Here is a 14,072-nt window from a genome sequence, read left to right as displayed (position 1 = left end):
TCTTCTCTGGACTTGTCTTCTCACCTCTTTCTCCTCGGGGACTGTTCTCTTTCCTCTCTCCTTCTCCTGTCTTCTCTGGACTTGTCTTCTCACCTCTTTCTCCTCGGGGACTGTTCTCTTTCCTCTCTCCTTCTCCTGTCTTCTCTGGACTTGTCTTCTCACCTCTTTCTCCTCGGGGACTGTTCTCTTTCCTCTCTCCTTCTCCTGTCTTCTCTGGACTTGTCTTCTCACCTCTTTCTCCTTAGGGACTGTTCTCTTTCCTCTCTCCTTCTCCTGTCTTCTCTGGACTTGTCTTCTCACCTCTTTCTCCTCGGGGACTGTTCTCTTTCCTCTCTCCTTCTCCTGTCTTCTCTGGACTTGTCTTCTCACCTCTTTCTCCTCGGGGACTGTTCTCTTTCCTCTCTCCTTCTCCTGTCTTCTCTGGACTTGTCTTCTCACCTCTTTCTCCTCGGGGACTGTTCTCTTTCCCCTCTCTTTTTCTTGTTTTGTTTTCTCCTCTCACAACACCATCTATCAAACCCATGTGATATAGATGTACACCAAGCAGGTACACTGATGGCAAAGCTCATGTGAAAATGTAAAAACAAAAAATAATTTGAAGATAACATTAGTCTTGAATAATGCTCCAAAACAGTTAAACTAATGGTGTCTCTGTCTCTACATCTACACCCCTCCTTCTCTACCTCTCGCGCTCTCTAGGTGGGGGATGTGGGGGGTAAGAAGCCTCAACGGCTGGTGACCCAGTTCCACTTCACCAGCTGGCCAGACTTTGGCGTCCCCTTCACACCCATCGGCATGCTCAAGTTCCTCAAGAAGGTCAAAACCTGCAACCCCCAGTACGCTGGCCCCATCGTGGTCCACTGCAGGTGAGTGTGTTATTGGTGTAGGTGGTTCTGTGATGCTTAGATGCCTAGCTAATGCCTAGGCTTAAGCTTGGTGGGCTAACACGCCCTAGGTTCAGTCACATACCACATACTATGTGCGTGCTCTTTTCTGACTCTCTCTCACTCTCTCCATCTGCCTGTCTGTCTCTCCCTCTCTGTCTGTGTGTCAGTGCGGGGGTGGGGAGGACAGGTACCTTCATAGTGATAGATGCCATGTTGGACATGATGAACACCGAGAGAAAGGTGGACGTCTTTGGCTTTGTCACACGTATCAGAGCCCAGCGCTGCCAAATGGTCCAGACAGACGTAAGTTGAACTGACCGCAACAAGCACTATCCACAACATTACCCTGACCCAAACCAGTACTCATTATTACCCTGACCCAAACCAGTACTCATTATTACCCTGATGCACACCAGTACTCATTATTACCCTGACCCAAACCAGTACTCATTATTACCCTGACCCAAACCAGTACTCATTATTACCCTGACCCAAACCAGTACTCATTATTACCCTGACCCAAACCAGTACTCATTATTACCCTGACCCAAACCAGTACTCATTATTATCCTGACCCAAACCAGTACTCATTATTACCCTGATGCACACCAGTACTCATTATTACCCTGACCCAAACCAGTACTCATTATTACCCTGACCCAAACCAGTAGTCATTATTACCCTGACCCAAACCAGTACTCATTAGTACCCTGACTCAAACCAGTACTCATTAGTACCCTGACTCAAACCAGTACTCATTAGTACCCTGACTCAAACCAGTACTCATTAGTACCCTGACTCAAACCAGTCCACATTTTTACCCTAACCTAAACCACTACTCATTACTACCCTGACCCAAACCAGTACTCATTAGTACCCTTGACCCAAACCACTACTCATTAGTACCCTGACCAACACAAGACCACAAAGTACTCAGACTGCAACAAAATCGCATAACATTATAATCCTGACTAACACAAGATAACATAACATTATTACCCTGACCTGACTAAGACCACATTACCTTGACCTGAAATAGATCACACACTCATATCGATATACTATATGAACAGGTTTCCATTCAAATCTCAATACTGGCAGTGTTCAGGGTATGTGGTTATTTCCCATTTATGTTGTGTTGTCATCTGACTCCTCTTCTGGATGTATGATATGGGCATCACAAGTGCACTAAAAGTCTTAGCGATTTCTCTTTCACCCACTCTCTATCCCCCCTACCCCCCCTCTTTCTCTCTCATCCCCCCTCTCTCTCCTCCCCCTCTCTCTTTATCTCTTCTCCACCCTCTCTCTATTCCCCCTCCTTCTCCACAGATGCAGTACGTGTTCATCTTCCAGGCCATGCTGGAGCACTATCTGTATGGGGACACCGAGCTGGAGGTGACCTCCCTGGAGTCCCACCTGGCCAAGCTCTACGCCCCCTCCGCTGCCGGCTGTGGGGGCATGGAAGCGGAGTTCAAGGTGATTTAGTTTGCCTGATACAATGGAACTAATGGAATAGTCCCAAAAGTACAAAGCACAAGCTTAAGCAAGCTCACTTCAGCTACGCTTAAATGTTTGACAGCCTATCCGTTTGACTCTGGATCATATTTATTTAGCACCAAGCGGAAGAAATTGATACATTGAAATTGAAACAGGGAGGGACTACCTGAAAATGCTTGTTTTTGTTTTCCTTGCAACATGTTTTGCTTTGGTGTTGACCAATGAATATGATCCAGATCTAAACCATTGAAGTAGCACTCTGAGAGCTAAATTGTTAGTTGTGTTTTTTTCCCCTGAGTGTGAGAGCCAAGCCAGTGGTTTTGTCTCCCCACATAGAAGCTGACTTCCATCAAGATCCAGAACGACAAGATGAGAACAGGCAACCTGCCAGCTAACATGAAGAAGAACCGAGTTCTCCAGATCATCCCATGTGAGTCACGGCTCCAAACCTCCCTGAGCTAATTCCTAGGCTTTAGCTCCACAGATTAATGCAGTCTGGTATTCAAACCTAGTCGGTCACATAACTCCATGTAATGTAACCTGTTTGTTGGTGTCTCGTAGATGAGTTCAACAGAGTGATCATCCCAGTCAAGAGAGGGGAGGAGAACACGGACTATGTCAACGCCTCCTTCATTGACGTGAGTAGACGAAACAACTGTGAAACCGACACCATATTATGGCTCACTTCACCTGTGATATGAGTGTTTTTCAAATGAGACAAATTAACAAAACGTTAGCACGGATACAAGTTCGTCTTCACATAAAAGGTGACAAGATGGTCCCGTGTGACTCAGTTGGTACAGCGTGGCGCTTGCAATGCCAGGGTTGTGGGTTTGATTCCCATGGGGGACCAGTACGAAGATGTATGCACTCACTATTGTAAGTTTCTCTGGATAAGAGTGTCTGCTAAATGACTCAAATGTGAATGTAAGGAGATGCCTATCAGGAGATATGATAGTGATGATACAGTAGAGACCTTTGGGAAGGGTAGACCCCTAGTGTACAGAAACATCCAAATACAGACATCTACACAACACAGGAGATGAGTCTAATACGGGCAGAAATGGATCCTATAGTGGTTGTTGTGTGTATGTCTAAGCTGGTGTGTGTGTGTGCCTATGTACAGTCCCAGTCAAAAGTTTGAACACACCTACTTATTCAAGGGTTTATCTTCATTTTACTATTTTCTACATTGTAGAATAATAGTGAAGATATCATAACTATGAAATAACACATGGAATCATGTAGTGACCAAAAAAGTGTTTAGCAGATGTTGTTGCGGGTGCAGAGAAATGCTTGGCATTCTATCAACCAGCGTCACCTGGAATGCTTTCCCAACAGTCTTGAAGGAGTTCCCACATATGCTGAGCACTTGTTGGCTGCTTTTTCTTCACTCTTCGGTCCAACTCATCCCAAACCATCTCAATTGGGTTGATGTCGGGTGGTTGTGGAGGCTAGGTCATCTGATGCAGCACACCATCACTCTCCTTCTTGGTCAAATAGCCCTTACACAGCAAGGAGGTGTTTCGGGGCATTGTCCTGTTGAAAAGCAAATGATAGTCCCACTAAGCGCAAACCAGATGGGATGGCGTATCGCTGCAGAATGCTGTGGTAGCCATGCTGGTTAAGTATGCCTTGAATTCTAAATAAAATCACTGACACCAGCAAAGCACCATCACACCACCTCCTCCACACTTCACGGTGGGAACCACACATGCGGAGATCATCCATTCACCTACTATGCATCTCACAAAAACACGGCGGTTGGAACCAAAAATCTCACATTTGGACTCCTCAGACCAAAGGTGAGATTTCCACTGGTCTAATGTCCATTGCTCGTGTTTCTTGGCCCAAGCATGTCTCTTCTTATTATTGGTGTCCTTTAGTAGTAATTTCTTTGCAGCAATTTGACCCTGAAGGCCTGATTCACTCCTCTGAACAGTTGATGTTGAGATGTGTATGTTACCTGAACTCTGAAGCATTTATTTGGGCTGCAATTTCTGAAGCTGGTAACTCTAATGAACTTATCCTCTGCAGCAGAGGTAACTCTGGGTCTTCCTTTCCTGTGGCGGTCCTCATGAGAGCCAGTTTCATCATAGCACTTGATGATTTTTCAACTGCACTTGAAGAAACTTTCAAAGTTCTTAAATGAATGATAAACTGTTGTTTTTCTTTGCTTATTTGAGCTGTTCTTGCCATGATATGGACTTGGTATTTTACCAAATAGGGATATCTTCTGTATATCACCTCTACCATGTCACAACACAACAGATTGGCTCAAACGCATTGAGAAGAAAAAAAATTCCACAAATTAACTTTTAATTGTTAATTGAAACGCATTCAAGGTGACTACCTCACAAAACTGTTTGAGAGAATGCCATGTGCAAAGCTGTCATCAAGGCAAAGGGGGGCTAATTTGAAGTATCTCAAATATAAAATACATTTTGATTTGTTTAGTGTTTTTTGGTAACTACAATATTCCATGGGTTATTTAATAGTTTTGATGTCTTCACTAGTATTCTAATAATAGTACAAATAAAGACAAACCCGTGTGTGTGTGTGTGTGTGTGTGTGTGTGTGTGGTGTGCGTGTGCGTACACATCTAACCTCTGCGTATCTCTACCTGTGTCTGGCCCAGGGGTACCGTCAGAAGGACTCGTACATGGCCAGCCAGGGCCCGCTACAGCACACCATTGAAGACTTCTGGAGGATGATCTGGGAGTGGAGGAGCTGCTCCATAGTCATGCTCACTGAGCTGGAGGAGAGAGGACAGGTATGGAGGGAGGACACAACAGAGAGACAACATGTAGAGAGGGATGGAGCGGTGTGAGAGGGAGCATGGAGGCCATTGGAAGGAGGAGATGGGCAGAAAGGAGAGAGCACAGTGAAGGATGGGGGCCATTGAACTAATCTGACGACAGTGTGTTCACTAAGCTCAGTCATGCCAGTAAAGTATGTTATTACTGAGAACAATGATTGGAAGAGAAATGTCTCCTCATTGGTCTGTTTCCTGGTTCTGTCTCGTGATTAGAGGATCATTCTCTGTTAGTTTAAATACTTCCTGGAGCTGATTGCAGAGTGCCATCAGATCTTTGTCTGCCTCTCTCTCTCTCTTTGTTTATCTTTGGGAAAGGGGATACCTAGTCAGTTGTACAACTGAATGCATTCAACTGAAATGTGTCTTCCGCATTTTACCCAACCCCTCTGAATCAGAGCGGTGCGGTGGGCTGCCTTAATCGACATCCACGTCTTCGGCACCCAGGAAACAGTGGGTTAACTGCTTTACTCAGGGGCAGAAGGACAGATTTGTACCTTGTCAGCTCAGGGATTCGATCCAGCAACCTTTGTTACTGGCCCAACACTCCAACCTGCCAGGCTACCTTTGTTTGTCTGTCTGTGAGTGTCTGTCTCTTGCTAATATCTCCCTCTATCTCTCTCGCTCTCGCTTTTTTCCCCCCTCTCTCTGTAGGAGAAGTGTGCCCAGTACTGGCCCAGTGATGGGGTGATGGTGTGTGGGGACATCTCCATCGAGCTGAAGAAGGAGGAGGAGAGTGAGAGCTACACTGTTAGAGACCTCCTGGTCACCAACAACAGGGTGAGGACAGAGGCCGCCTCGAAAAACACTAGCAGTCAACATAACCCATTAAAAAATCTACACGCACACCCCAAGCAAATGTCAGCAAGATTTGATTAGTCACGTCTATGGGTCTTCAGTGTTTGTTTGTATGTATGGGCAGTGTTTACCCCTTCACCCATAAATCATAATTTTACATCATCTTTGAGAACCAATAACTGCCAAAATAAAAACTAGACAGACAGGGAGAATCGAAAAATGTTCAGCATGGCATGGGGCCGTCATAGATTTCTAATAATATTTGAGTCACTCAGATAGCATAAGACTGCCACTACCCCGCTAGGCTAACTTTGCCACCGCTGCTGAAAATATCCCTTTGGGAAACACTGGTGTTGGGCGTGTCTCTTCCTGTCTTACTCTTTCCTTTCTCACTCTTTAGGAGAACAAGGCTCGTACGGTGAGACAGTTTCATTTCCATGGCTGGCCAGAAGTGGGCATTCCCAGTGACGGGAAGGGCATGATCAACATCATTGCTGCTGTCCAGAAGCAGCAGCAACAATCTGGCAACCACCCAATCACTGTCCACTGCAGGTAACCTACACCTAATGTTTTAACAATTTATCATATCTTGTGTGTGTGCCTAACCACAGCTAACGTGTGTGTGTGTGTGTGCGTGTGTGTGTGTCAGTGCGGGCGCGGGGCGGACGGGGACCTTCTGTGCCCTGAGCACGGTCCTGGAGCGGGTGAAAGCTGAGGCCATCCTTGACGTCTTCCAGACCGTCAAGAGCCTCCGGCTGCAGAGACCCCACATGGTGCAGACACTGGTGAGGACATGCTATGTTACACGTCACCGACATACATGATGCAGACTGTTACACTATCTCAAATGGATGTTGCAGTTTCACCATTTAAGGATTCCAGCTTTAATGATATGCGTTATAATAATGCAATTATTCGACCTGAGTTTAGCCAACTGTACAATGCATGGGATGTACGAGATGCAATTGCGAGTTACAAGCTTAAGAACTTGCATTGAATAAATATGCCTTCGTGTATTTTGGAAATTTGGTAACCATGAAGTGCTTTGAAAGGCTGTTAATGGCTCACATTAACACCATCATCCTGGAAACCCTAGACCCACTCCAATTTGCATAGCACCCCAACAGATCCACAATGACTCAATCACCTTCCCACCTGGACAAAAGGAACACCTATGTGAGAATGCTGTTCATTGACTACAGCTCAGCGTTCAGCCCAAAAATCTCATCACTAAGCTAAGGACCTTGGGACTTAACACCTCCCTCTGCAACTGGATCCTGGACTTCCTGACAGGCCACCCCCAGGTGGTAAGGGTAGGCTACAACACATCTGCCATGCTGATCCTCAAGACAGGGGCCCCTCAGGGGTGCGTTCTTAGTCCCCTCCTGTACTCCCTGTTCACCCATGACTGGCAGTGTGGTGCCAGGACAACAACCTCTCCCTCAATGTGAGCAAGACAAAGGAGCTGATCATGCCCTACAGGAAAAAGAGGGCCGAACACACCCCCATTCACATCGATGGGGCTGTAGTGGAGCGGGTCGAGAGTTCAAGATCCTTGGTGTCCACATCACCAACAAACTATCATTGTTCAAACACACCAAGACAGTCGTGAAGAGGGCACAACAACATATTTTCCCCCTCAGGAGACTGAAAAGATTTGGCATGGGTCCCCAGATCCTCAAGTTCTACAGTTGCATCATCGATAGCATCCTAACTGGTTGCATCACCACCTGGTATGGCAACTCCTCCGACCGTAAGGCGCTACAGAGGGCAGTGCATATGGCCTAGTACATCACTGGGGCCAAGCTACCTGCCATCCAGGACCTATATACTAGGCGGTGTCAGAGGAAGGCCCCAAAAAATGTCAGACATCTCTCTGCTACCGCACAGCAAGCGGTACTAGACTGCCAAGTCTAGGTCCAAAAGGCTCCTTAACAGCTTCTACCCCCAAGTCATAAGACTGCAGAACAATTAATCAAATGGCGACCTGGACTATTTAAATTGCCCCCCCCCCCCCCTTGTTTTTGGACTCGCTGTTTATTATCTATGCACAATCACTTTAACCCAACCTACATGTACATATTATCTTGACTAACCTCTACCCCCACACATTGACTTGGTACCGGTACCCCCTGTATATAGCCTTATTTTATTGTTACTTTTTATTGCATTTTTTACTTTAGTTTATTTAGTAAATATTTTCTCTTTCTTTAACGGTAAGGTTGTATTCGGCGCATGTAACAAATAACATTTGATTTGAAAAGAGCAATTGTCCAATAACTATGCTTCAAATGTTGATTTCATACATTGTGATGTTTATAAAAAAAATTGGCAGACACTCTTAACCAGAGCAATATCGACAGTTTTTTCACCTAGTCGCCTTGGGGATTCGAACCAGCGGCCTTTCGGTTACTGGCCCAACGCTCTTAAGTGCTAGGCTACCTGCAATATTTTTAATTTAACCTTTTATTTAACTAGGCAATTCTTAATTAAAATGATGGCCTACCCCCGGCCAAACCCGGATGACACTGGGCCAATTGTGCGCCGCCCTATGAGACTCCAAATCACGGCCGGTTGTGATACAGCCTGGAATCGAACCAGGATCTGTAGTGACGCCTCTAGCACTCTAGTGCCGCCTCTAGCACTCGGGAGCCCAATAATGACACGTTATGAATGTCGCAAATGTTCAGATAAGCATGAGATTCCCTTTATTCATCCTATTCATTGAATATCGGGTGAATTATGGGCCGATACCGATAAACGGTATCGACCAACAATATAGGTTTGACTCCATTTCTACCATACCAGCTTTGTTGTCAACATCAAATGTAAACACAAACAAGATTATATGAGCTCATCAACGAGCTCTTGACTCACCACGTCAGAAACTCACCTCTGTCTACGCTTTCTTTTTCCCCCATATTTCTCTCCTCTTTATGTGATCGCCGCCATATAAGAGACTTCACATACACAATTTTCTCTACTGTCTTTTTGGACAGCATTTAAAACACAACTTTTTCAGTGACTTAGAATAGTTTTGCAATTCCATTTGTGTGCAAATGAATTGATCTTGGTTGTGTATTTAGTAGTATCCTTTTTAATAATTATTGTGATGTTCTCCTCTCTGTTTTAGGAGCAGTACGAGTTCTGCTACAAAGTGGTCCAGGAGTATATTGATGCCTTTTCTGACTATGCCAACTTCAAATAGGGACAGACCCACACAGGGGACGGACATCCATATACAGTCATAAAAACAAAGCAAACACACGCGTACCCGACGGAAGCAAAGGAACTGGTCACGGCTTAGATGACTGGACAGCCTGTGTGCAAGAAGGAAAATGGAAGGGAAGTCTTGTGACAGCAAAGTGCAGCGCTGCAGTGTACCGGAGGGAGGGAGTGAATATCAGAGATGCCTTCTTGAATATTTTGTAATATTGATCTTGTTAATACGGCCCCCTTGTCCCAATCTTGCCCCATCCAGACATCCCCCAATCATGTACATATACTTAGCCTGTCACATTTTGTTGTTTTGTTTTTAAGACCTTTTTTGCTGCAATTTTAGGGTGACATTTATAATGTATTTTATTGGTTTATATAAATATATATGAATATAAATCGGACACTTTAGAGGCTTATGTCAAAAGTTGAGAATTGAGGGAATGATGTTGGTGTTTTTTTATTTCTCTTGTCTTTTGTTTTTTACGGTTCAGTGACTGAGACTTACGTGGTTGATGGTTTCATCTGATTCAGGCTGCAGCTTAAAGCTGATTGGTCGACCTCAGAGGAATAGATTTACACAGCCAATCAGAATTCTTCTGTTCACACGAACGCACACACGCTACAGCTGGCCAGGAGCACATCCAGAATAGGACACGATGGCTTTGCTAATCACATGGTCCAAACTCTTTTGACTAGTTTTCCATTGAGTTCACAGTTCACACAGGGGTCAATGAATCATGGCAGGACTAAGGGCGTAGCTAGCCACATATCTCCAACATATTGTGGCTTTGCTGTGTTTGTGTTTAAGGACCTAGGAAACGCTGTAATTTAGGTGGTCTTGCACATGCTGGGTGTCACAGTGGATTATATGTGTGTAGCACGTTTTGGGAAGTTTCCCATACTGAAAATCAAATTTCAAACGTCAAATATATTGAAATGTAAGGAGCGTGTTGAAGATTTGGCCAGCAATGCATTCAAAATAGCCTTTGCATAATAATGATGAGTATGAGGTCGATATGTTGCCACAATATAATGATTATTTCAGAATTACCCTGTATAAAACTGTCGATTTTGGGTGTATTGCCATATATCTCAACATATAGTAACCATGCAATTACTGTGGAAATGAACCAATTCTTATGTATGTTTTCATATTTAATTGCTTACAGTTGGAATGGGGGAAATCATTTCCTATCTATTATTTACGTGTCATTCCATTTACTTGTTTGTAATCTATTGGGTATATTTCTTTTCGGTATAGGTTGGTTGAGAAGATGGCGTCAAAATGTGAAGACCCCCTCTCTGTTTTTCAACTGGGGCCTGTTCAGGGTGATGAAACATTACAGAATGTTCACATAGAAATGTATTGTGTAGAACATATACATACATTGTCATATAGAATAGAAATTGTCAGCTCTTCATTATATTTCTATCTGCACCATTTAGAACGTCTTTCTGTTTTATTGAAATAGAATTCAACGCAGATGAAATAGAATTCAACTCCGATGTCACATACTGAGAATTTGTTATACTTTAATGCTGTTGCTTTGATACTCCCACCCTCAAATGGATAAATTGTTCATTTTAATGTTGAAATGTGTGACGTGATGGAATGTTTGCAGTGATTTTTTTTCTCTCTTCAGAATGGCTGCCTATAAGGACAGTTTGGCTAGAAACATGAGGCCACCCTCGGGCGTGCCTCAGTCTTCAGTTGAGATTGTAATGCAAGATAAATGATGTCAGTTAGCTAGCAACAAGGTTGAGGTCAATTCCATCTCTGCTTGGTCAACTCAGGAAATTACTTAAAGTTATCGGGGGGGGGGGGTGTTCCTGTACGGGTTCTTTCAATGTATATACAGTTAATTTCAGTTTGTCTACTTAGTTGGTTGAGTGCAAATGGAATTGACCCCGCCCCTGGTCCAATAGCCAATCACAGCTACTAATTGCCCTCAAAGGATTGTAATAAACAGCGTGTGCATAAGATATTCTCACCCACTTCGCCACAAACCCAACCACCCCACTCACTTGATATCTGCAAGGTTTGAGTGTATGAGGGGTAACTGACATGAGGTTTTAGCTGTTAATTGTGATTGGGGATTATTGGTCAATTATAAGAGCTGCCATTTTGATCCCAGTTTCTTCATTGTTCTGTGGAGTTGACAGCACAGGAGGCTGCTGATGGGAGGAGGGCTCATAATAATGTCCGGAATGGAGAAAATGGAATGGCATCAAACACCTGGAAACCATGTATTAAATACCATTCCCCCAATTCCGCTCCAGCCATTCCCACGAGCCCGTCCTCCCCAATTTAGTTGCCACCAACCTCCTGTGGTTGATGGGTATGCTAGACAGCCATGAAGATCTGCCAAGCCTAGTTGATGCCAAACGCATTCTCTTATACACAGATGGCCCTATTTGTCCAGTCATAAAGGTGAACCGTTGTTTTGTCATTAGGATATAAGGAAAGCCCACAGTCTGTAGAAAAATACCTGCACAACCTATACTGTTCAGGAGTTAGAATGGATTGCTTTAGCTTCTCCCTTTTCTATATGTTTATAGGTCGAAAGGAAGGAGCACAATTTAACTCCATCGTGATTGAATCATATGGGATCAGGAAATTAGAAATAGTATCTGAAACTCCACCAAAAAAAGCACCAGTATTGACAAATTGTTGCTATCGTTGATTGTTCCAATGCTTGTACTATTTGCGCCAAAATAAAAATCCGAACCGGTGATGCAAAGGCCAGATGGGTAACATGACCCTGAGATAGTAAATTACTTGGCAACTGGGGTTGAAGAATACTAGGTGGGAGGATTCCCTCGCAGCTTATTCCCTTCTGATTACAGGATTTCTGGGGAAAAAAACAGATTTTAGTCTTTAAAAAATATATTTTGCAACCCTGATGTCAGCATTGAAGAGGCCTTTTTAAAGACTGGTTATGGCCTCTAGTTCTGACTAGTTCTATTAGGTTAAACCACAGGACATAGATAGCTAGGTAGAGATCTTCAAACCGGATGTCTCACTTAGACCAGTCACTTAAAAAAATACTGTCAATGTCATTTCAGACCGTGTTCCATTCCAAAGCATGTCAAAGGCCCATGTGTTACAATTGGTGCCATTTTATTTTCCTTCCGGATGTTTGGTTGTGTTGGATCTTAGTAATCGTCAGGGTGGGCGTTGGTGAGGAGAGGCTTTAACTCTTCTTTTGAGCCAGAAGGTTTGCTGAATGTAATCACCTGTCCCCAACAACACTGTGCCAACCCCCAACCCTAGTGACTTAAGGCTTTACTCTAGAAAGTGCCTCACAGGTTGATTTATATGGAAAATATGTTCACTGCACCTCTCCCTCAGTGAGTTGATTGAGTGTAGGTGTATAGACTCTTGGTAAACCAGTATCATCCTACAGATTAGTACATCTATTTGGCCCCTTCCCACTACTATTTTTGAGGCATTGTAGATAACTTTATCGACAAAGCACCTCTGTACAAAGCCCCAAAGCTGTAGCTGACGCTTGGCTTTGTAACACTGAGACCAAGATCAGGGCCTTTTATTATCCTGTTCAAGTTCATAATCCACCAGCCTCCTTTCCATTTCATGCTGTAACGCCGGGTTCCATTCCAATCAAACTCCATTGCTTTGTTTTGAACCAGCTTTGTCTTGGCTCCATGTCTTCATTCCATTCCACTGAAGTGCTGGACCCTTGACTATTCCTTCATTATGTCCCCTAGTCAGGTCCTCTACCTAACCTTCACCCACTATAGTGGGTAAAATACATTGTCCTGAGTTATTCCAACCACAAATCACAATGACATTGTTTACTGGTTATTACAGAGGACAGCCAGGTGCATCCGGGCCCTTGTTCCACACCCCTGCTGGCTGCAGATAGAAATGAAATGCAACATCCCAGTAATGTAATGTCCCTGTCTGAGCAACAGGGCACACCTTCCTTCAGAGATGGAGAAAGAGAGCTAGACAGACTGGAGGAGTGGGGCTTCTTAGGGTTCAACCAGTCTCTCTGTCTCTCCCACCTCTAAACCTGTCTCTCCCAGCCTTAAACCAGTCTCTCTTGCCCACCCCTAAAACTCTCTCACCCCTAAACCTGTCTCTCTGGCGACCCCACCTCTTAAACCTGTCTCTCTCTGGCGACCCCACCTCTTAAACCTGTCTCTCTCTGGCGCCCCCACCTCTTTAACCTGTCTCTCTCTGGCGCCCCCACCTCTTTAACCTGTCTCTCTGGCGACCCCACCTCTTTAACCTGTCTCTCTGGCGACCCAACCTCTTTAACCTGTCTCTCTCTGGCGACCCCACCTCTTTAACCTGTCTCTCTCTGGCGACCCCACCTCTTTAACCTGTCGCTCTCTGGCGACCCCACCTCTTTAACCTGTCTCTCTCTGGCGACCCCACCTCTTTAACCTGTCTCTCTGGTGACCCCACCTCTTTAACCTGTCTCTCTTTGGCGACCCCACCTCTTTAACCTGTCTCTCTCCTCCTGATCCTGTTTAGCTGTCCCTTGGATGTCTCTCTCTCTCTCTGTCGGTCTGTCTATTTCACTCTGTCGGTCTGTCTATTTCACTCTGTCGGTCTGTCTCTTTCTCTCTCCTCTCTCTCCTTTCTTTCTTTCTTTCTTTCCTTCCTTCCCTTAATTAACTCATATTTCCTTCCTCTCTTGTTCAATTTGCCCCTTGGGCTGGATTTGTCTCATCGATAACCGGTCACTGCCCCATTCCCTTCTGTACATAATGTAGGGTTATTTATATTTAATTCCTGTCTGCTGCCTTGCTTTTTTTTCTTTGCCTTTTTTAAGAAAATGTACATGAGCTGTACTGGGACAATTTAGAAATGTATTAGATATTTT

The 14,072-nt window shown here is 44.4% G+C and overlaps 1 protein-coding gene across 4 annotated transcripts in view; it reads left to right on the top strand.

Annotated features, from left to right (window-relative positions):
• The window catches only part of LOC110528463 (receptor-type tyrosine-protein phosphatase alpha), a 69,977-nt gene extending 56,389 nt beyond the window's left edge, over nt 1-13,588 (top strand). For 3 of the 4 annotated variants that reach the window (XM_036984046.1, XM_036984047.1, XM_036984044.1), the window contains exons 14-23: nt 700-866; nt 1,055-1,190; nt 2,217-2,363; nt 2,721-2,814; nt 2,946-3,022; nt 5,023-5,157; nt 5,854-5,979; nt 6,398-6,549; nt 6,647-6,782; nt 9,131-13,588. In XM_036984046.1, coding sequence (XP_036839941.1) covers nt 700-866; nt 1,055-1,190; nt 2,217-2,363; nt 2,721-2,814; nt 2,946-3,022; nt 5,023-5,157; nt 5,854-5,979; nt 6,398-6,549; nt 6,647-6,782; nt 9,131-9,205 — 1,245 coding nt within the window. In that variant the 3' untranslated portion in view covers nt 9,206-13,588. The remainder of the gene's footprint in view (nt 1-699; nt 867-1,054; nt 1,191-2,216; nt 2,364-2,720; nt 2,815-2,945; nt 3,023-5,022; nt 5,158-5,853; nt 5,980-6,397; nt 6,550-6,646; nt 6,783-9,130) is intronic. The other variant, XM_036984045.1, reaches the window with a different exon arrangement.
• The last annotated feature ends 484 nt before the right edge of the window (nt 13,589-14,072 follow it).

This window comes from Oncorhynchus mykiss, chromosome 7, assembly GCF_013265735.2.
Source record: "Oncorhynchus mykiss isolate Arlee chromosome 7, USDA_OmykA_1.1, whole genome shotgun sequence".
NCBI lineage: Eukaryota > Metazoa > Chordata > Actinopteri > Salmoniformes > Salmonidae > Oncorhynchus > Oncorhynchus mykiss.
This window is presented reverse-complemented; position numbering and strand designations above follow the sequence as displayed.